Source organism: Felis catus, chromosome A1 (assembly GCF_018350175.1).
Source record: "Felis catus isolate Fca126 chromosome A1, F.catus_Fca126_mat1.0, whole genome shotgun sequence".
Classification (NCBI taxonomy): Eukaryota; Metazoa; Chordata; class Mammalia; order Carnivora; family Felidae; genus Felis; species Felis catus.
In genome coordinates this window covers 235,361,449-235,383,516 of record NC_058368.1, presented here as the reverse complement: position 1 = coordinate 235,383,516, position 22,068 = coordinate 235,361,449, and the positions used below count along the sequence as shown (strand labels likewise).

At 56.3% G+C, this 22,068-nt stretch overlaps 2 protein-coding genes across 17 annotated transcripts in view; one reads left to right on the top strand and one right to left on the bottom strand.

Annotated features, from left to right (window-relative positions):
• Positions 1-1,307: 1,307 nt before the first annotated feature.
• On the bottom strand, positions 1,308-12,874 carry LOC102900202 (basic proline-rich protein-like). Of its 11 annotated transcripts, none has more exons than XM_045039111.1 (7): positions 11,777-12,874; positions 11,529-11,650; positions 10,251-10,356; positions 9,119-9,254; positions 6,149-7,719; positions 5,291-5,848; positions 4,058-4,165 (listed from the first exon to the last, which is right to left on the bottom strand). In XM_045039111.1, the coding sequence occupies exons 1-5, from the start codon at positions 11,888-11,890 to the stop codon at positions 6,701-6,703; spliced, it is 1,497 nt and encodes a 498-aa protein (XP_044895046.1). In that variant the 5' UTR covers positions 11,891-12,874; the 3' UTR covers positions 4,058-4,165; positions 5,291-5,848; positions 6,149-6,700. The 11 variants fall into 11 exon arrangements, 8 of the variants coding, with proteins under 8 accessions (XP_019668593.2, XP_019668583.2, XP_044895046.1 ...); XM_045039116.1 differs by having other exon boundaries at positions 11,529-11,723; positions 11,824-12,871; XM_045039119.1 differs by having other exon boundaries at positions 6,149-7,148; positions 7,504-7,719; positions 11,529-12,860.
• Positions 12,875-13,051: 177 nt separating this feature from the next.
• ICE1 (interactor of little elongation complex ELL subunit 1) overlaps positions 13,052-22,068 on the top strand; it is a 57,030-nt gene continuing 48,013 nt past the window's right edge. For 4 of the 6 annotated variants that reach the window (XM_023239723.2, XM_045039080.1, XM_045039085.1 and 1 more), the window contains exon 1: positions 13,052-13,379. In XM_023239723.2, the coding sequence (XP_023095491.1) occupies positions 13,296-13,379 (84 nt within the window). In that variant the 5' untranslated portion in view covers positions 13,052-13,295. The remainder of the gene's footprint in view (positions 13,380-22,068) is intronic. The other 2 variants (XM_023239718.2, XM_023239720.2) reach the window with 1 other exon arrangement.

Below are 22,068 nucleotides of genomic sequence, written 5' to 3'. Positions count from 1 at the left end.
AATCTGAAACACGGGCGAAGAAAATATTTTTAAGCACACAGGAAAGGCACGACCAGCTGGGTACTAGACATAAGGTATTTGCCACCATCTTCCAGGTCTGATGGCCGGAGCTATAGTTCCATCCATCATCCCCAAGTGCTTGCTCCCCTCGCGCCATCGGAGATTAAAGCCTTGGGAGTCACTTTGCGATGTGCACTGGGGAAGACAGTGCTGCTGTGTGGTTCTGAGGGGCCGCGCCCTACCTGTTGAAGAGTGTGGGGTGGCTCGAGACGAAGCATGTAGCGCAGGGCTCGGAGGTATGGGGCAGGGCGCTGTTCTGGGCCAGGTACAGCCCTCTCCTCTCCGGCGGGGTGGGGGACTGGGGCATGGAGTCAAAGGCAGCAGCATTTGGACGAAGTTATGGGCAGGAAGGAAACGTCTCGAATGAAAGGTGACATCATCCAAGGCATGATTGGGAGTTTGAGGGCTGACTTAATGTTCTAATTGATATTAAGCTTCCAAAGGGCTTCCAGAAGGCTGCACGAGGGGTGGAGAGGAGGCTGTGAGTCTCCTTCTATGGTAGCGGGGCTTTGTCTTGTAGGTTACTGTAGTGACAGTATTTAGGCCAAGACAGTGACTTGCTTAAAAAAAAAAAAAAGAAGCAGCTCTTTAAGAGCACTAGCGTGTAGAGCAGTGAGGGATGTGGAACAGGTGGAGTGTGGGGCTCTGTAAGTCAGCCGACGCAGGGGTGCACCCTTGCTGTGATGGGGTGCAAGGAAGGGAAGCAGAGGCAGGAGGAAGGGAGCAGGGGAAGCGTGGGCTGGTGGGGAGAATGCGCTGTCGTTGGCAGAAGTCAGGTGGGTGAGCAGGGAACCAGCTTGGGGACCGGGTTCGGGAGTAGCGTGTGCTCCTGCCTCCAAAGCCACGCCACGTCAACACGCAAGCAGCAGGAATCACTGGCTATTTAATTTAATTTAATTTATTTTATTTTATTTTGTCTTATTTTATTTTATTTATTTATTTATAATTTTTTTAACGTTTATTTATTTTTAAGAGAGAGACAGAGTGAGAGCAGGGGAGGGGCAGAGAGAGAAAGAGAGAGAGAGAGAGACAGGAAGATACAGAATCCGAAGCAGGCTCCAGCTGTCAGCACAGAACCTGACGTGGGGCTTGAACTCACAGACCGTGAGATCGTGACCTGAGCCGAAGTCGGACGCCCAACCGACCGAGCCATCCAGGCGCTCCTTTAATGTTTCTTTTTAAGAGACAGAGAGTAAGCAGGGACAGGCCGAGAGAGAGGGAGAGAGAGAGAGAGAGAATCGAGGCAGGCTCCAGGAGCTGAGCAGTCAGCACAGAGCTTAACGTAGGGCTCGAACTCACCAACCATGAGATCACGACCTGAGCCGAAGTCCGGCGCTCAACCGACTGAGCCACCCAGGCGCCCCACTAGCTATTTTAAGCAGAAAGAGATCTTCTGCAAAGAATTGTGTGCTGCCATCAGTGTCCAAGGGAGGAGTGGTCCGTGCCCCAGGCTCCAAGAATGAGTCTGGAAGGCCTTCTGTAGAGCTACGTCCCCTACCCGGGGCAGGAAGGTGAGGCCTGGGGAGGCCGCTGCGGGAAGCCTGCTTTAGGAACGCGCAGCCTTAGCCACGTCCCCGGGAACATGCACCCTTAGCTGCATCCTGGGCACTAGAAAGCCACCTCTGGGTGCAGGCAGTGAGGGCCCAGAGAGCAGGCTGCAGCCGCAGAAACCCAGCATCTCTGTCCTGCCTGCTGGCTCCACGGGCCAGGGCGACAGCCTCCGGTGTGGGTGGCTGCTTCCTGGAAGTTAACTTCCGCGTGACGCAGTTGGAATAAAATGACAGAAACACCGCCTCAACCTTGGACCTCTGGGAAGTCACATTTGCGAGAGTGTCCAATGGACTTGGAGTGCCCACGTGCCAAATGTGCCCTAGGAACCCCTTTGCCCACTCAGGGTCTACACACCATCACGCACCGAAGATTCCGCACCGCCGTGAGGACTCCCGATGCTCCCGCCCAACGTGACGGATTTGTTTATTCTTCATGCAAGTGAGAAGTAATTCCATCTTCTCTGCAGAAGGGAAGAAAGAGAGTGGTGTTCAAGCAGAGATTTAAGTTTTCCCCTCATCAACCATAAAATGCCTTACTGGATCCAAAATCTCTTCTTAAATAGAAATGCAGGATATAACCACAAGTTCAACGGGATGCATCCAAGAGATATTTGGGGGTCATACTTCCCTATCTTTCTTTCGATAAAGAACATTAAGCGATTTTTTTTTTTTTATTCTGGTATATGGTCTCCAACTCTTGGAGCACTCGCTACACATCTGGAATGCACTGTTCAAGTCAGCACCATTTTTCTTCACGGCAGGGTTTGAAGATGAGCCCAAAGGAAAATTTCTGGCCGAAAATGTTTGGTATCATTTTATCTAAAATTCAAACAATTGCTACACACTTATTCTAAATGAAAGACACTTTCGCCACCACCCCCTTCTTGGCAATAACTTTCTGCCTGGATAATTTACAGAATGTACTATATTCTCACGATCTTAGAATAACACCATTCCAACTCACAATCTGAATCATCGGTTTCAGAAATAAGGTAGTTTTGAGACCCGTGGCTTCTCAAGACCACTTAGAAACTCAAAACACTGCTTTTCAAAAAAGCTCTTTGTCACCCTGGGGTCCAGAGAGTTTTGTGTTGTGTGCTTTTTTCCCCGAAAAAAAGTAAACCTCTTTTAGGCTGCATACGTCATTGAATCAACACATCCTTGACTTCCCACCTACCCAGAACCAACTCTTCCTTCCCAACTGGGGAGACGACACCCAGGCTCCCAAGTCTATTTCCAGAAGGCAGCCGGAACCAAAGGTTTTCATGCAAATCTGAGAATGCCACCCCCGTGTCTGAAAACTCTTTACGGCGGCTCCTTGCGCCTAGAGCGTAAAACGTGTCTACCCTGGTTTCCAAGACTCTGGTGGCATCGGCAGGTGCTACCCTGCCCCCCAAGCAATCGACACCAGGTAAGTGGCTTCCCACTCTCTACACTCCAGACTCTGAGCTGGTTTCTGATGCTTTGACATGCAAAATTCACTTCTGACTTGGAGACTCTCTATTGTCACCTCCAGCGCCTGCAACTTTTTTTTTTTTAATACACTTTACTCTTTAGAGCATCTTTAGGTTCACAGGAAAATAGAGCGGAAGGTACAGGGTTCCCGCGTGCCCCTGCCCCCCGCACTGTGCTTAGCCTCCGACATCGTCAGCATCCGGGTGCTAAGTCTGTTACAGCTGATGAGCCCGCACGGACACACCCTCACACCCCGTCCATGGGGAGCGTTAGGGTCCACTCCTGGTGTTGCACACTGTATGGATTTTCATGCACGTACGGATGACGTGTATGTGTCATTACAGCACCACACAGAGTAGTCTCACTGCCCTCAAGATCCTCTGTGCTCTATCTATGCAGCCCCCCGTCCCCCAACCTGTGACAGCCACTGACCCCTTTACTGTCTTCGCGGTCTTGCCTTGTCCAGAAGGTCACAGAGTTGGGAGTCCTGCAACATGTAGCCTTTTCAGATTGGCTTCCGTCATTGAAAAATACGCATTTGGGGTGCCCGGGCGGCTCAGCTGGTTAAGTGTCCTGTTGTTGATTACAATCTCACAATTCGTAAGTTCGAGCCCCACGTCAGGCTCTGTGCTGACAGCACGGAGCCCGCTTGGGATTCTCTGTCTCCGTCTCTCTCTGCCCCCTCCCCGATCATGTCCTCTCTCTCTCAAAATAAATAAATAAGCTTAAAAAAAAAATTAAAAATATGCATTTAAGATTCCTCTCTCTGTCTTTTCACGGCTCAACAGCTCAGTTCTTTTTAGTGCCGAATAATATTCCACTGTCTGGATGGACCCCGGTTTATCCACTCGCCTACTGAGGGACATCTTGGTTACCTCCAAGTCTTGACAATTTGTAATAAAGTTGCTGTAAACATGTGTGCAGGCTTTCTCATGGAGACACGTCTTCAAGTCATTTGTTTAAATACCAAGGAGTGTGACTGCCGGAGCTCCCGGTGTTTAATCTCACGAGGTTATACTTTTATTCAGATGAATATCCACATATTCATGTGCTCATTGATCCTTTCGACAACTCTTTGGTGAATGACTGCTTCTTCACTCCTTCTCCAGAAAAAAAAAAAAAAAAGCCTTTCTCTTGACTCCAATGGCCCTCTTCCAGCCACTGAGAACATCTCAAAAGCCACTGCTTAGATGTAGAGTGGCAGTTCCCCACCAAGGAGCTTCTCCCCTCCGCCCCGGGTGGTGGGGCAAGTCCAGAGACAGCTACGACGACCACGGGGCTGGGCCAGGCGTTCCTGGAGGCTGGCGTGAGACGTGGGGGACGGTGCACAGGGCATAGGATCGCCCCGGCCGGAGACCCAGGAGACCCGCTCGGAGTAGCCCCCAGCCTCAGGCCCCCTAGCAGAGCCCAGTGGAAACCCCCTACACCAAGCACACAAATCTGTGACAATACTTGCCCGCGTGGGACTGAAGACACCAGGGGGCTAGGTCGTGCCAGACCTTGAATAGGGCTCACCAGACCTCAGGCAGTCCCGTGGATGATGGTAAGCAAGGTAGGGGTGCTAAGGGAGGGGAGCCCAGGAAACGTCAGGCAGTGCAGGAACAGACCAGTTCCAGAGCAGGTGCTCGGGGCCATGAGGATGTGGGCGCATGGGCGGAGGCCGTGGGACCTGAACCCACGGGGCTGGGAGGGCGCACGGTGCAAGCGGATGAGGGGACGGCACGGGGGCCCCCACGCAGAGAGGGATGGAAAATCAGAGCGGTCTCCAAGGAACCCTACAACAGAACGCCTGGCACCCTGTGAGGCCCACGGCCAGAGGTCAGCAGAGGGCTTAGCCTCTGTGCTGGACGTAGGGAGGTGGCACCAGACCCCCGGGGAGGGACCTCCAGGGCCGCGGCAGGGGGAGAGGGTGGGCAGTGCAGCTGGCAGGCGACAGCTGCCCTGGGTTCTGGGCGACTCAGCAGCTGGGACTCCCACGAGGGAGTCCGTCCTTGAAGGAGCCCGGCCTTCCCTGGACAGCGCCCCTTAGAGACCCCCTCCTTCAGACTTGCCTAGAAGGACCAGGGGATCAGTTCTAAACCAGCAGGCAGGTACTAAGGCAGCGGACAGCCTTAGCGAGGGCATCGGTGAGCAGGGATCCCTGTGACGCCTGCCTTGCTCCTGTCACCCCAATGCAGGGACCCACCCTCTCAGCCCCGAGGTGGTAAGGCTGGAAGATTCTTTACCAGGCGTCTGATGTGGAAACGCCCTGGGGGACCTCCTTGGAGCGGAGCCCCCTTCACCAGGCCTCGGCTCTCTGGCGCAGGTCCGTTTTCTCTGGGAGTGAGAGCCCTCCTCAAGGAGGCGTCCCGGAGGAGGCCTGGTGGCAGGTGTGCTGTGGTGGGGACCAGAGCCCCGTGACAGTAGCTGCCTCCCATCGTGACAGTCTCTCCTGACCCGGCGTTGGCCAGGCCCCGCCTTCTGGGCTTCTGTGCTCATCTCTGCATTGTCCTCCAGAGTCCCCCACCCTCTAGGTCTGACCCCCTTGATATCGAGTCCATTGTCCCCCAGGTCTCACGTGGTCACTCCATCTGCCTAAAAATCCTGTGAGGTCAGCTGCTCCCAAAGCCGCCTCTCCCCCAACGTTCCCTCTTAGGAACATTCCATTCTCAGGCTCCTCTTGGGGTCACTCGGCAGGCGTCCCAGGGCTCCCTCGGGTCTTATGTCCACGGCCCCAGGAGAGAGGACAGACACCCAGCGTGGGCGGGCAGGAGAGCTCCTGTGTGGCCGGAATCACGAAGGGCCTGGACGGACAGACAGAAAGGGCAATGTGAGACCTGGAATCCGAGTTTGGTGAGGGTGATATGGGTCGGTGCCCGTGGACCGGCCGGATGGACGTGCCTAGAACAGGGAGGGCTGGGCCATTAGAGGCAAAGCGCCCCTTCAGTGCGCAGAGTCTGAGGGCGAGGGTGGGGTGACTCTGTGACTCTGGACCGGGAGGAGGCCTGGTCCTGCAGGCGAGGGGGCCGGGAGGGGTGTGGCCAGGAGGCCGCTGGCAGGGAGCTTCCCTGGGCGTGCGGTGCCCCCTCCGCTCTCGTTCTCACACTTTGCTGTCGGTGCCTTCGAAGCCTCAGTACGTGTGAACACAGGGCCTGGCGTTTTCATCTTGCACTGGGCCACGCAAATCGCGTAGCAGGTCTTGGCGCTGGAAGGTGCCGGAAGCTGGCTGGGCCTGCGGTGCGGGCGCCTGGAAGGAGCGAGTCGCTGAGGAGGGTCCAGGCAGACAAAGGGGCTGCGCAGGAAGCCGGGGAGCCAGCGGCCCGAGGGCAGGGCCGCGTCCGGCCTCCCCTCCCCGAGGCGCCGTGTGCCTGGCGCACGCAGTCATCCGGCGACGTTTGCCGCGTGATGACCGAGTGCCGGGGAAGGGAAGAAAGAAGGTGGACGAAGCGTGGTCTCTGGGTCTGGTCTCAGGGCACCTGGAGGTGAGCAGGGAAGAGGCCCCTGTTAAGGTACATTTGCAGGAAGCGTGTAAGACGGAAAAGAGCTGGGGGAGGCGGAGAGGGGCTGGGGAGGCGGCTGCCCCTCTGCCCCCGGTCCAGGGAGGACAGCGGACGAGGCCCGGCGTGGACCCGGCGAGGCCCCTTCACATCTCACATTCACCTTCCTCCTGGGAGAACGGGGCTACCGTGGGGAAGGAAAACGCAGGAGCCGTGGGGGGGGGGGGGGGGGCGGGCACAGGGGCCTGGAAGGTCTGAGCAGGTAACGTCTGGGCTGAGACCGGGTGAGGCAGAGGGCCGGCCAGATCCGGAGGACTGTGGGGTCACGTGGCACGAAGCGTGGCCCGGACCGGAGCCCGGGGAGCCTTGGCGACGGTGGAGGAGGAGGAGGAGGCGACGGAGGAGTCCAAATCCTGTTTCTGGTGGAGAGGGAGACGGTGCATCGATCCAGAGCCTGTCTGCCTCTCTCCTGTCGGCGGTGTCGTCCTCATGGACAGCTGGACACCGATCTCGGCTGGTGGCGAAGGGCGGGAGCTGGCTGGGGGGGGCTCCCGGGCCGTCCGGGGGCTGCCGGTCCCCGGATGGTAGTGGCGGCCGTGGAGGGGAGCTGGACGGCGGGGACGTGGCACCAGCAGGCCCGCAGGTGATCGGCCATGTGGGGAGGTGAGGGGGCCGAGCGGGGAGGACAGCCAAATAAGACAAGGGGACGAGCCACCAGGCCTGCACGGCAGCACCAAGGAGACTCCCAGGGGAGGAGCCGCCACCGGGACGCCCGGCACCACCCCTCAGTGGCGGCCCAGAGGGGCGTCCTGTGCAGGCCTCGCAGCCAGGTGCCTGGAGCCCCCTTTGAGGCACGGCCCGGAGGGCAGAGCAGGGAGGGCAGTGACTGCAGGGTCCGCACAAGTGCAGCAGGTGAGCAAGAACAACCCTGGGCAGAGCCACCGCGAAGCCATTCCACTGACCGAGCTCTCTGTCGCCGGTCCCCACGGCGCGGGCTGTCTGGGGCCCCTGGTACCCTGGACCCCGTGTTGGGCCCGTGGCCTCGCAGGCGTCTCCGTCCACACGAAGCCCAGCACAGCTTGCTGGCCGCTCACCTCCTGTCTTGGGCTTGACTTCTCCCACCGGCTGAGCTCCAGCCTGTGCTGGGATACCCCAGGGAGGCTGGGGGAGGGGGAGGCCTGGCGGGGTGGGGAAGGGAGAGGGGTTAGGGTTAGGGGAGGCCTGGCGGGCTTTTTCTCTGCTGCAGCCAGGGCCTGGGCTCTCCAGGCAGAGGAGAAGGTATGGTCCCTCGTGGTTGGTTCTGCGGTGACTTGGGTTCACAGGCTGCTCAGCTCAGGGTCAGAGTGTGACGTGGACAAGCAGGCTGTTGGGAGGGGGAGTCCCCTCCTTTCAGGACGGGGACCTCGGTGCTGCCAGAGGCACCTGCCACCCCGCAGGCTGCAGGCGACCTCAGGCAAAGGACAGAACCTGCAAGAAGGGACGCCTGGAGGACGTCCCCTGGAGCTCAGGTTCAGACGTGGGAGGACGGGCCCTGTGGGGCTGGGAAGGGACTCTTGGAGGACTCAGATGTGGCCCAGGGCAAAGCGAGGCAGAGACACTGACAGGGCCTGGAATCCGCCAGTACCAAAAGGGAGGCCCAGGCCCTTCTCCCTCCTCCCACCACTGCGGAGCAGCCTCTGGGCAGAGTCTGCGGGTCCCCAGCAGCGGGAGCCCAGCAGGCCCAGCTCAAGGGTCCCAGTACCGCAGGGCGGGTAGCAGGGGAGGGGTGGGGTTGGGAGGAGGGAGCTCCCTACCCCTCAGTGCCCTGGGGCTCCTCTCTGCCCCCTGGGGGGGCAAGTGAGGAGCACAGAGGGTCTTCTGGGCCAGGCCCCTGCTGCTGAAAGTCAACCGGGAGAAGGTAGTTGCAGGCCAGGGGCCGGGGGGCCGGGGAGTTCTCGAATGCCTCGGAAAACCTGACGCTGTTGACCCGCTGCCCTGCCCTGGTCTGCAGCTGGTACAAGACCCAGGAGGGGGCCCAAGCGGACCCTTCCCAGCGGCAGTGCTTCTGACGGTGGTGGAGGAGCCACGTTGGACGTCCGGCTGCCTGCTTCCACTCTGCCTTGGCCGTGGCATCGAGAACACCTGCCAGGCAGCTTGCCTCCCTCGGGCCGCCCTCTGGGTCCCGGGCGGCTTCCACCAACAGGCCCACGATATCCAGTGGGCAGAAAACCCTCACCTTTTTTCCCCCGCGCGCCCCACCTCCCACAGCCTCAGGAGTGGGTCCCCTTGGAATGACACCAGGGCACGTGCCTGGCTTGGGGTGGGCCATCCCACAGCCCCCTCCCTCCTTCCCTCCCTCTCCTTTGGGGTGGGTGGGTCGCACCCCGCCCACCAGCCCTCCCTGAGGGAAGCCTCTCTCCCTTGCCCCCGAGACCCCAACCTCCCTCTGCAAATCCCCAGAAGCGACTCGGGACAAGCGGTTTACTGCTGCCTGGTGTTCACAGAACACCCCACGAGGGGAGTGAGCCTGAACTCCCGTGGAAAGGATTATACAACCGTGAAAGTCCTTTAAAGTCATGCTTCATCATCAACACTCACATGGGTTCTGCATTCTCCTCCCAATGATGCTTGTCTTGAAAAATGGATTCTTCGGCTTTCTGAGCGAGCTCCATCTTCCAGGAAGCGGCTGCGTTTCCCCCCAACTCTGCATCACTTCGAGGGTGGGAGCTGGGCTCTAAGCGAGGGCCCAGGGCCGAATAGTGGCCCGTGGGGACAAGTCACTGCCGTAACCCAGGACAGTGACACCAGAGCAAAGGGAGCTTAGGACCATGCGTGATGGACTGTGAGGGGGCAGATGCTCCCTGAAAAGTGCCTTCCACTGCGGATGCCACACAAATAGAACCGTAAATGTGGTTCCAAAGTCCATTTGTGTCTAAAAACACAAGGAAAGACTGACATCTCGTGGCCATTTGTTAGCATGACATCACAGGTCCAGAAATTAACTTCTTCAGATGCTGTCTGAATTATAAACTGTCAGAGCTGGAAAGCACTCCATGAAACGTAGCCAGGGATTTTAAAAGACATAATGTGGTTTATTTTTATTATGCAGAAGCGCATCAGATGAAGGAATAGCTCTTCGTAAAGCAAAACATAGGAACTTGCAAAGAACAAGTATCTTTCCGTTTTGAGTTCATATCTCCTTGGCTTCTAGACCAAATCTATTAACCATTTCAGGGGAAGACGACATTAATGAATTAAGTCATCAGTGTAACTAACCTCCAAATTATGTTACGTTCTAAAGCTTTAGTTTGGAGATGTTACTGAGTATCTGGGAGGCCGTGAGGCAAGAACTGAGCCTTTGAGTCAGTTCCTCTAAACAACGGACTGGGCTCCACATGTACAAGGGAGCCCCCACATCAGAAGCCAGAATCTAGACATCTCGCCAGGCCTGAGGACGCTCGAACGGAAAAATGCAATGTTTTTCTTGTAAATTTGGTAAGAAAAAATGATTAAAAAAAAAAAAACAAAACCACACCCAAGAGACCACAAATTAGTTTTCTACAAGTAAGCTAAAGACATATTTGTTTTCCGAAATGGATACCATCGATAACTTGTTACTAAGTACTCTCTGCTTCATAGATCCTATGGATTTGGATCTGTCCTGGTTGCTTTTCCCCTAAATGACAGGTAATCCTTTATAAGAAAACACCGGCTCAAATAGGCCACTCACTTGACAATTTAAAGGCAGGTATGTGGTTCCAAATTCACTGTTCGCGACTTTCTGTAGTGTAGACGTTTGCTGGCTTTTTTCCATGACAACAATGAGACAGGTGTGGCTGTGGGAAATGGGGGAAAGAGGAAAAATGTAATTTTTGGCATTCCTCAATTAGTGGCCCTACATCAGTTTCCATCACCACGTATAACATGTGGTTTTGTTCAGCTTGCAAGGTAAGAATGAGTTTTACGTTTCTTTTAACAAACTTAATTCATTTGTTTCTCATGTTTATTTTTGAGAGAGAGAGGGAGAGGGAGACAGAGCGTGAGAGGGGGAGGGGCAGCGAGAGAGGGAGACACAGAATCCGAAGCAGGTTAAGGCTTTGAGCCGTCAGCACAGAGCCCCACACGGGGCTGGAACTCACGAATGTCGAGATCATGACCTAAGCCAAAGTCACATGCTTAACCGGCTGAGCCACCAGGTGCCCCAAAATATATATTTTTAAGTAATCTCTGTACACGACCTGGGGCTTGAACTCATGACCCCAAGATCAAGAGTCGCATGCTTCATGGACTAAGCCAGCCAAACACCCCAAGTTTTACATTTTTAAATGATTCTTTAAAAACCAAAAAATAATGACAAATACACAGTAGATCTACGTGGCCCCCAAAAGCCTAAAACATTTATTATGTGGCCCTTCGTAGAGTTTGTCTACCCTACGTTATATGAACAAAACGTTTCTTTGAACGTCTTCAGGAATGGTTTGAGAAAAGAAGAAAATGCGCGTTCAGTTTTGAATGTTAAATGCTTAATTTTTTTTTTTACCTTCAATTAGTTGCAGCAAATTTGATTCACTCTGACATTCATTGAGTACCTACTGTGTACAGCACTTCACGAGGTTTATAAGGAAAACTGAGAGGTCTCAGAAGACATGACAATCACTGTAATCCAAGTCTAAATGCGGGGTTACAAAAAGATCAGTCAGGGGGCGCCTGAGTGGCTCAGTCGGTTGAGCAACTTCAGCTCAGGTCATGATCTGGCGGTTGGTGAGTTCGAGCCCCACGTCGGGCGTCAGGCTCTGTGCGGACAGTTCGGAGCCTGGAGCCTGCTTCAGATTCTGTGTCTCCCTCTCTCTCTGACCCTCCTCTGCTCGTGCTCTGTCTCTTTCTCTCTCAAAAAAAAATACACGTTTAAGAAATTAAAAAAAAAAAGATCAGTTGGTGCTAAGGGGAAGAAAAGAAGGTAGGTGTCACTTCAGGTTGTGGAATAAAATGTGGGACCTGGAAGGATTACCTGGTAGATGACAACCAGTAGACCTGGGAGGAAGGTGTTCCAGGCAAGGGGAAGAAACGGGCCGAAAGACAAAAGCAGAAAGGCAGCAGTGAGAGTTCTGAGTTCCAGCAACAGCAGGTGCGCTGTGGGTGTGGAGGGCAATGTAGAGGGAGATAAGGCTGGAGGGTAAGCTGGTGCCTCCTCCACTCAAATAACCTGGGGGAAAAAAAAACACTCATTTGGGAAACTTTAAATAAAAGGGAAGTTACTGTTAAGACACGTTTGTCTGGATCAGAAGCCAGAGATGGAAAGTCACCAGGACGCAGACATGGTCTGCTCTCCCCTTTCTCTAATGGGTCACACGACGGTCTTCCGAGGTACATCTGCTTCCCGCTGCGCTGCTGCTCATCTCCTTTCCCCGTAAACCCTGGTCTTGTTTTCCGCTCAGGGGTAAATGGATCCGTCAGGTACTGGGCCGCCTTAGGTGTCAACGACAGGAAATCTGGCTGTCAGGTCCGGAGCCCTGGTCCCTTGCTCCACAGCAAGTGGCAGCCACAGATTGTGTAAGAAGGGGGAGGGGTGCGGTATTTGTAGAGGAACCAGACTGCTCTCTGGGGAGGGCCGTTTCCCGTCGCAGCGTCCGTACAGAACATTTTGGAAAAAGCCGGTGAAGTCTGGGTGTCTAGGTAGCACATACAATGCTCGTATCGAATGCTAAGAATTTGGACGTTGGGAAGCCGCGGGAAGTTTCTGAGCCAGGCAGTGATACGGCAACGAGCTGGGATCGTTAAGAAGAGAATTCTGCTGCCGGGGGATAAGGTGAAGACCTTCGGTCCAAGCCGAGGATCAGGGCCCGAATTTACCCAGGAATTGCGGCCAGGGGGAGGAGTTTTGTTTTTTCCCTCTCAAGGGGTATAGACTTGAGATTTGGGAGCGGCCTGCTACCGTCCGTGACTGGGGTCACCGGCTGCGCCCCAGCCAGGGCTTCGGGCCGCAGGGAGGGGCCTGGCAGAGAGACCGACCGACCGACCGCCGCAAGCGCGGCCAGCTGCCGGGAAGAACGACGGTCCCGCAGGAAGGAGCGGCCGCTGTCGCGAAGGCCGCGCCACGGCGGGAGGACTCGCCCGGGGTCGTCCGCCGCACGGGGCGTCGGGAAGCGTAGTCCGTCCTTCCCCTCCGGGTACCCGGCCGGGCTCGGACAGAGCGGTTCCCTCCAGTTCCAAATCGCACACCTGCCTGTCCCGGCGCGGGACCTTCCATTGCTGCAGGCGCCTGAGTGACGTCATCACGGGGGTCACCGCCCCCTCGCTGAGGGCTGTAGGTGTCTATGGGAACCTGCCACACAGCCAGCCGGCAATAAAAGATTAACCCCCTACTCGGCGCAAGGGGTGCACCTCCGATGCCTCTGCTCTCCCTGACTTTTCCTTTGTGGGCGCCTCTCCCGCCGCCTCGGCTCGGCTCCGCTCCCTATTTTGCTCAGGCGGCGCCGCGGGCAGCCCCAAGCCGCGGAGAGGGGCGGGGCGAGCTAGGGCGGGGCGGGGTCCTGGCTGGGCGCTGTCGCGCTCGGGGGCCGCGCCGGGTCGCGTTTCTCTCTAGTGCCCGAGGCGGCTCCGGTTGGGAGAGCCCTTCGCCAGCTCCACGGGGACCTCTGTGCACGGATGGACCCGCCCGGACCCGGCGGGAAGCGGCCTGGCAGGCGGCGGCCCCGGCGGCGTCAGCAGAGGGAGGACAGGGCCCGGGCCGCGGGTCCCTGAGGCGCGCGGGCCCACCGGGCCCGGCGTTGGCACCATGATGCCGGGCGAGACCCATTCGGCGGCGCCCGGGACGGCGGCGGACCTCTCGCGGTGTCAGGGCTGCGCCTCCCTGCAGCAGGTGCGGCGCCTTCCCGGGCCGGGGGCGCGGAGGAGCTCGGCCGGCCGGGGCGTGGGGCTGGGGGGTCCCGCCGCGCGCGCTGCGCCCGCTACACGGCGGAAGCTCCCCCTCCTCCCCTGCCCGCCCCCCTTTCTACTGCAGTTGTATTGGGAACCGCCTCCTTTGCTTTATTTAGGCTTGCAACCCGGCACTCGTTTACCGGGATGCGGTGGTGGGAGCGGGGGGCAGCGTGAGCGAGCGCTGGCGGGGCCCCTTGCTTCACTCCCCCAGTCTCAGGGCTTCCCCGGGGCCGACGGGTGATGGGCGAAATGCTCGGGGCCGCTGCCTCTCCGAGGACGAGGTTTGGGGCTGCTCTGGCTCATCTTGAAATATTTCTTGCCCGGAGGCAGGCCGTGCTGGTTGGCGGGGAGGGTCATTCATCAAAGGCGTGCACGTACTGGAAGTTTCTAACAGCAGGAGGGACTGTTCTCTACGGTGACAGGAGAGGAGTTGCTAGTGTCTGGCCCCAAGTCTTGTGAGGTAGTAGAAACGGTCCCAGGCACTTGTGTCCGACCTGATCCTCTTAGCTGTCTGATATCGAGGGTCTCTTAACTTCTGTCAGCACCATTAGTGGTGAAGTGGGGGCCCTCCCTGCCCTACCTACTAGATGTCACGAAGTTGTCACTCCTTCTGCCTGGTGTTCTAGGCACCAGGGACATAGTGAACAGAACACACGATCTGCCTTTGTAAGTAAGACTCGTGTGTGCAAGTAAGACTTTACAGGATTTTAAGGATTGGGAGGAAAATAAAGGAGGAGTTGGAATGGTGGTCTTGTGGGGGCAGAGGGTTTTTGAGGGGGTGAGGTAGGGAGACCTGAATGTTGAGCCGAAGAGCGGGAGAGGACCTTCCTGCGTGGAGGGGTCAACATGGAGGAGCCAACAGGTGGGATGTTCGGAGGTGGGAGGGAGCGGTGGGTCTTTGGGGAGCAGAGCAGCGTCTGCTTGGCATGAGCACAGTGTGGAGGGGAGAGTGGCTGCTGGGATGAGACCAGAGAAGAATGTAGGCCAGATAGGCCATCGAGATAAGGTGTTGTTTTTTTTTTTTTTTTTAAGGCACTATCTGTGAAGTGATCCCAAACGTTAAGTGTTGAGAGCAGGGGAGAGAGAAAGGGAGTCCTGCGCTGGCAGGAACAGCGTTTCTGAGCTCAGCTGCTGCGCTGGATCGGTGTCTATAATGTGCTTTTATTTTCCCTCAAAACCCCAGGAACTTGAGTGAAGGTCTCTTGGATCTTTCATAAACCGCATTCTTTGGGCCAGTTTCATCCAAAACTATTTATAGGTAACCTGCTGTGTTTTAGGCAGCAGGAGAAAAAGGCAAACATTCTTGATTTCTTGAGCTTCCATTTTAGGAGGTGGGGGGAGGGAACAGATTAAGCAAGTTACGTGAGAAAATAATAAATACGTTGGAGATAAATTAAGCAAAGGAGGTAGAAAGAACAGATGGGCCAGGAAGGGGCCACTGGTTGGTGGAATTTACGTAGGAAGCCCTGGGAAGGCCTCTCTGAGAAGGTTCTATTTGAGCAAAGGGAGTGAGAGAATGAACCCCGTCGACATCTTGGGAGGAGAGCGTCCCGTCCAGCAGGCAGATCAGGTGTGGACGCCCGACACAGGAGCATGCTGGATGTGCTTGGGAAGAGAAGGCCAGTGTCGCTGCAGTGGAGTGAACGTGGATGTCATACTCCTTCTAGGCTGCGCAACAAAACGCCGTAAAATACAATGGGAGTTCATTCCTCATAGTTCTGTTGACTGGGAGGTCTTAGATCAGCACAGGCAGATTTAGGGCTCAGGGCGGGGCGGGGGGGGGGACGGCGTGGTTCTGTTCCTGGTTTGTGTCTGTCTGTCTTCTCGCCGTATCCTCACCCCGTGTAAAGGGAAGGGAGCTTTCTGGGGTCTTTTGGAAAGGGCACTAATCCCATTCCTGAGGGCTCTGCCCTCATGACCTAAACACCTCCCAAGACCCCACCTCCAAACGCTGTCACATTGGGGATCAGATTTCAACCTGTGAGTTTTGGGTGGATTTTATTAGCAGTCAGGGAGTCTGATGAAGGCAGAATGAGGAGGGTCTGATTGTGGGGCTCTTGTGGACCACCGTAAGGATTTTGGCTTTTACTCTGAAAGAACAGTGAGCTGTTGGAGGCTTCTGTGCAGAACAACTGGTGTGAATTTCACTTTTCAGTTGTGGATTTGGTCCTCCTTCAGGAGCGTGGTTCCCCGTCCTCTGGTAGTTGAAAGTAGCAACTGTAGCTTTCTCATCGTGTAGGCCGGAAACTAAGTGTCATCCTTGGTTCCTGTCTTTCTCTCCCATCCTGCATCCAGTCTATCAACCCATTCCCTTGACCGAGCGTTCGTTTCCCCCACTCCTTGCTCTTCCCCGCTGCTGCCAGCCTGTGTGACCCAGGCGATCTCTGGCCTAGAGATTCCCGCTGAATCTTGCCGAGGACTCCCCCTCTCCTGCCCTTGCCGCATTCCCAGACTTGGGTCTCAGAACAGCAGTAGGAGACCTGTGAAGTCTCTTCAATCCAGGGGCCTGCAGACTGGTTCCGTGGGGGGCAAGGTCATCGAGATCCAGGCTGTTGGCAGCTCCTCCCCTGGTCATCGCAGGGCACACGCCGTGCGGGCAGCAGGCAAGGAGTGGGCATGCTTGGGCTCCAGGGAAACTTGATTCACAAAAGCAGGGCCTGCCTTTGGAGACCTCTTCCCTAAATCAGGACACTCCATTGCATTTGGGGTTTTTCCTGGAACGTCTTTTTAGGGGAAGAGGAGGATCAGATACGCGTGGAGCCTCGAGCAAGTCTTTAATTTTGCAAAGTGAGGCTGGGAAAATAGGTTTGTGGCAGGCGATTGAAGATCTCGATGGTCACCACCTTACAGTTCTGCGTTAGTTTTCTCAGCTTATGGACTAGAGCGAGGTTTTGCACGATCGCCACGTAGTAGCCGTGTCTTCCCTCAAAATAGCAGGTGGTGATGTACTGCTTGGATTGGAGGGGGTGCCACCAGCTGTGGTACGTGCTAGTGACCACAAAAGCCTGGGGGAACTGAAGCTTCCCAGGGACGGGAACAAAGAAGAGAAAGGTCTAAATGTGAGAATCTACAAAGAGGAGACGGGTCCCAGGTCTGGGAACTAGAAGACCAGAGAGTAAAACCTGAGCAGCTGAGCACTGGTGGAGGGAAGGGAAGTAGAAACGCGGCCGGAAGAGACGTTGGAAACGTGGGAGTGAGGTTCTGGAACGACCGCGGGATTGGGGATCCCCAGCTGCAGTCACACGTGGTGTGTGTGGCGATTTGTGTGGTACACCGTGCCCCCAGGTACCCAGGGGACTTCTAGGAAAACAGAAGCGGCCCGGAGGGATACGCTCTATCACTTACGGAAACTTTGGAAACTTCTGCGGCAATCATGAGACGAGGTGCTGTCGTGAGGGGTCCGTGAAGGGAAAGCTGCTGGCGGAAGACAAGTGTGGACCTAAGGGGACAGAGGGCACAGGGAAATGGGACCCCGCGAAGTCAGGGTGGGGAACGTGGAGAACAGGGAGCAGGATCTGACAGCCTGAGCGGGGTCGCCTTTTGGAGAGGCCGCAGCGGGTTCCACACGTGAGGCAACCTCGTGCCAGAGAAGCTAAGGGGTGCCCTGCACAGAGAGGGTGGCCTGCTGTGTAGTGTCGCACAGCTCCCCGCATCTCGCACACCACGGGCAAGCAGGCAGGTGTCATCCCTGCGGGGGGCGGGTGCTAGGCCTTTGTGGCGGACCGTGGCGGGAAGCTGGCTGTCTGTCCTAAGTCCCGCGGTCCTGTCCTTGCACTGGAAATCTTCCCTCCTGCCCCCCTCCTCCTGCCCACTCCGTCTTTCTCTTTCGTGGTACCCTGCGGTCGTCACTGCGTCCCGCGGGGTGCGGATTAACCACATCTTCTGCATCCTCTGTGTTTTGTAGTCTCGTGCCTCCTCTCCTGTGTCTTGTCACCCTCAGTGGTGATCATGGTTTGTCACTGAGCTCTGGCCCCAGGTGCGTCTGGGTTCCTGAGTGGGACGCCACGGGATCCAGTGTGGGTCCTTACTCTGCTGCCAGTGACCGTTCTTGAGCTGGTTGTTTTAGGTCTGGCACAGGCTGCTGTGTTCTGGTGGAGGCGAGGCCCCCTTGTCACCGGTTCCGCTCCCTGCGGAGCAAAACCGTTTAGCCCTGGGAACCCTGATGAGAGGCCGAAGCACATGGTGATCCTTTTGCGCTCGTGTCACTGGACTGGATGCGGGACAGATGCTCTCTGGACGTCCTCAGAGCAGAGTCGAGCCTGTGATTTATGTAAACTTGTGTTGGACTCCCACTGATAATTGCCTGTGGTTTAGAGCCTGAAACCTGTTCTCTTCTAGACATACTGTAAGTGGTTTGTAAGTGGTTGTGTTACAAGGGACACTCCCTTGTCCGGCATTGTCGGTCGTTTAGCAAATGTGTGTGTGTGTCACGTCATGGTATGAGTTTGGAACACAGTCACGGACAGAAGGGGCTTGAGGCTCGTGTTCTAGTTCAGGTTACAGATGGCGAGAAAACCACAGAACAAGTGTAGGAAACAGGTACCACGTTGGGGGATGCACGGGGTACCCCGAGAGCACCGAGGGGCGGGGCAGCGGAAGGCGGCTTCCTACAGGAAGTGAATCTGAACTGAGGTCTGAGGATGATTCTTAGCTGAGTAAGGAGAGAGAGTGAAGGGAGAGTGTTGTGGCCCGAAGGGGGGGCCACCTTGTCCTGCCTTCCCGGGAAGCGGAGGCACTCAGCTGGTCTGGCGGGGAAGTACCCAGAGCAGCGCTGGAGGGGGGCGTCCCTACCTTCCTGCCGTGTTCCCGGCCACTCGACGCCAAGGAGTCCACAGGGGGGTCCTCACTCACCGTTCAGGAGACACGCTCCGCTCTGGTGGAGATCAGTGTGGACTTTAAATGATTGCAGTTGATAAAAAGTTGGCCAGGACGAGGAGGCGGAGGTGTGGCACCCTGGAGAGGATTCACGGCGAGCAGCGAGCCACGTCACCCCCAGCCTAGGGGTTAATGGATTACTGTGATTTTTAAAAATAATTTCTTTTGGGGGAAAAAAAAAAAAACGACTCAACTTAGAACGTACAAGAAAGTCGCCAGAATAGCACACGGAACTCCGGCATTCTCTTCACCCCACTCGCCGATTGTCCAGGGGTTTGCTCGTGGGCCTCGTCCCTGCTGTGCACACACGCCTTCCCTGCCCTGCACGCTTCGGGCTGTGTTGCCCAGAAATCCGAGCACCCTTCAGCATGGTGAGCCCGCTGCCCTCCAGTCCTGACGCGAGCGTCGGTGCGGCCGCTCGCCCAGTCCCTGGGCCCCTCGCAGTTTGCTTCCGGGCCAAGGAGGAGCTTCTGCCTCTCGCTGGTTCGAGGCCCGGTCAGGAAAACGTGTTGTAGAGCACTTGTGTCTCTTCAGCCTCCTCTGTGGAGTCTCTCTCTGAATTTCGTGTCCCTGAAAGCTTCAGGAGCATAGCCTGTGTTCTCGTTGGCGGGGTCTGCAGACGTTGTGGGGGCCACGCTGTGTCAGGGCTCCATGAGCCCACACCCGGGGTCAGGGGTTGGCCAGGAGCATGCACATGAGTGCGCTCCCCTCCTCGCCAGGGGCCTTACGGCCGGAGGGCACAAAGCAGAGTCTGCCGGGCGGAAAGGCCCTGAGGAAGCCCAGCGAGGGTGACTGGACTCAAGTGACGTTACCCAGCAGTGCTCAGTGACACACACGGAGTGTCTGCTGGGGGCTGGTCGGGCGGATACACAGATTCCAGAAGGAAAGTAAGTTTCGGCAGAAACCACACTGCAGGTCAGCACAGGGAGCCACTCTTAGCATCGAGCGAAGGGTGGGAACCCTCTAGAATCCCAATTCCCCACACACCACCACGGGCACCCTTGTAGCAGGCCTTTCTGGGGACAGCCTCAGACCTGCCGTGTCCTTTGTTCCCACACGTGCCCTGGGGGGGCCGAGGGAGTGCTCCCGCCACCTCGTGAGCCAAGGCCAGAGACGCCGCGAATGTCGCACAGTGCACGGCACAGCCACCGCAGACAAGAATCTGCCAGCCCGGATGTGAGTGTGGAGGTCGGCCTGGGCACCGTACTTCTCCTGTCGCCACCTCTGCTAACTGACTTGCTGTCTGTCTACACGTCGTGCTGACCCCTTCGGCGGTGCCAGTTTCCTAACCGCCCCGGTGGCGGCCTCTCGCCTGCCCCAGGCCCGCGGGCCGGCCCCCTGCCAGGTTGTCCCGCCCCTCCTCGCCCTGTGCCCTCCGGCCACCGCTCCCTTTCCACGTCCCTGGGAGAAGGGAGGGAAGGTAAGCAAATGGTGGTGCCCTTTACTTTCGTCAAGTGCTAGACGTGCTAGACATGCGCAGTGACCGTCCAGAGGATTTTCGTGGATAAGATTGAAACAGCGCGCTGTGGAAGAGGAGTACGTGGGGAGTAGGTAGGGGTGACAGGACGTGCTGGTCTGGGAGCCGTATTGGTGGACGAGTAAGTGCGACGTAGGGCTGGAGGGAGACTCAAGGTGGGGTTAGCGATGGGGGACAACCGGGAGGAAGCCCGAGCCTTCCGGCAGACGTTGCAGCGCGACTTCCAGAAGAGCCAGACGGCTGGGAGAGAAGCCGCGGTCCCGGGGAACCCCGTCACGTCAGCCTGTCCTGGAGGGGAGCTCCCCACACCTGCCTCCTTCCTGAGGCTGGGCGGCGTAGGGCCGTGTGCACTCGTAAATGAGCGAAAGTCACTTAGGCACAGCCCGCTGCACACTCAGCCCTGAGATGTGCTGGTTAGAGACGGTTCGGACCGGATTGGAGAGGCACAGGAGACTTGTCAGGGTGCTGCAGGATCTGCCCAGATTTGAGCTGCCGTGAAGGCGGGCTCAGAGGGAAAAGTCAGGGCCTCGAGTGCTGTGGTTTCGTCTTTGCTTCGTCTGCTTTTCCCCTGTGTGGTGCTGTGTTTTGTGGTTTTCATTTCTTACCTGTAGCAAATGTGGGCGAACACAGGTTAGAGAGGTGGCCAGATGGACCAGATGTGTCCACGGACAGACAAGAGCCAGCAGCCCCCAGCCCCACCTCCCTCCCGTCCCACTTTGAATTGTTCGCGGTGCGTTTTGTAACGAGCCTTAATAGCGTCAAGTGACAGACTTGTGTTGCTGCTTCTTGCTCTTCGGTGTCAGGCGTCCTGTCGGATGGCCGACCTCGGCAGGTGCACGCCGAGCTCTCCTGGCAGCCGGGACCCTGCTGCCCCTGAGGCCCCTGCCCCCCCTCTGCTCCCCTGCCTTCTCAGCCCGTGTGTGATTTCGGTTCCGTCCCTGCTCCGAGCGGAGGTTATTCTGACTGTGTGGTCTTCAGAGCTGTACTCTGGAGTAAATCGTGATTACTTTTCCTTTCTTGTGTTTTTTTGTTTGTTTCCCTGGATGAGTGATTCTAGCCTTAATTCAGCTTGCTCATCTTGAACATGTTAAGGACTCTTTGCTGTATGCCAGGGACGACGGGTTGACCCTTTCCTGGCTCATCCTGTTCACTTCTAATAGCAGGCCAGCTCTGTCCCTCCCAGTGCTCTGTCTCCTTATCTATAGGATTGGAAAGGGTCCTGAGGCAAAGGGAGGCTAAATAAATCTGCCCAAGGTTCCCGGGCTGGAAGGAGGTGGGGCAGGAATTTGAATCCAGCTGTGTGGGACTCTAGAGGTTTCTGGAATGTCTCTTGCATGGTACTTAGCACTATAGAACGGCATCTGGAAGCAAGGTGGGGAAGATGAAATCCACTAGCAAAGAACTGGAAAGAGGACGGGAAAAAAGGAAGAATCACTCGTGTTTAAAAAATCATAATTTAAACGCATGGTGCGAACCAACCCCGTTGACTTGCAGCTCTCTGCCAGTTAGGTCAGAATATCCTCAGGGCTTCCATTCCGCCAGACGCTCTGTCCTTTGCTCCTTAAGGGGGAAATTCCGTGCAGAGCCTTGGGGCCTGCTCCCTTCCGGGGTGCAGCCGCCTTCTCGATTCTCGTCACCTCTGTCTTTTGTGCCACGTCGCCTTCTCTGGGTTTACTCCACGAGTTTGGGGGTGGGGGGTCACGTGTGGTCATGACTTGCAGTACCTCCCTCAGTAAGGATGTCTGCGAAGTAGAACTTTTGTAGAACTTTGTAGAACTTCTGAGTGGGAAGAGTCTATTTTCAGCTAACTTGAATTTACATAAAGTCTTGTTGGAGGAAAAAAACAAGAGTGTCAGTCTTACCATCCCAACTGATGGCTAGCTTGCACAGAATTTTACCTTGGAATTCACTTTTCCTTCAAAACTTGCAGGGTTCTAGGTTTCCAGATTGTTGTGAAGGCTGAAGCCATTCTGGTTCCGGATTCTCTGCATGCGACTTGGCTGGTTTCATTTTTCTCTCAGCATTCCTGTAGGGTCTTTGCTGTGTCTCCGATGCCCTGAAACCTGGTGCTGATGTTTCCTGGTTTGGATTCTGTTTCTATTTATGTGCTGGGACCTTTCAGTTTGGAAACGTCTGGCTTTGGTTCTGAGATTTGTTTTCCTTGAGTATCAGAATGACTTTGATCATCTGTCCATCTTTCCTGTTACTGTGTCTAGAACTCTTACTTGTTGGGCATGTGGCATCTTGCCCTGACAACTTTAATTGCTTTTTATTTTAC

Bases quoted from the DNA above. Each gene is read 5' to 3' on its own strand.
- LOC102900202 (XM_019813034.3), bottom strand. From the start codon at position 11,890: ATGTACCTCGGAAGACCGTCGTGTGACCCATTAGAGAAAGGGGAGAGC. The intron at 9,255-10,250 runs GTGAGTGGCCTA...GCCCTCGCTTAG, and splicing joins ACCTGCCTTTAAATTGTCAA to AGCCCAGCTCCCACCCTCGA. The intron at 7,720-9,118 runs GTGAGTGTTGAT...CCACCCCGCCAG, and splicing joins GAGGAGAATGCAGAACCCAT to GCCTCCCCCTCCCCCAGCCT.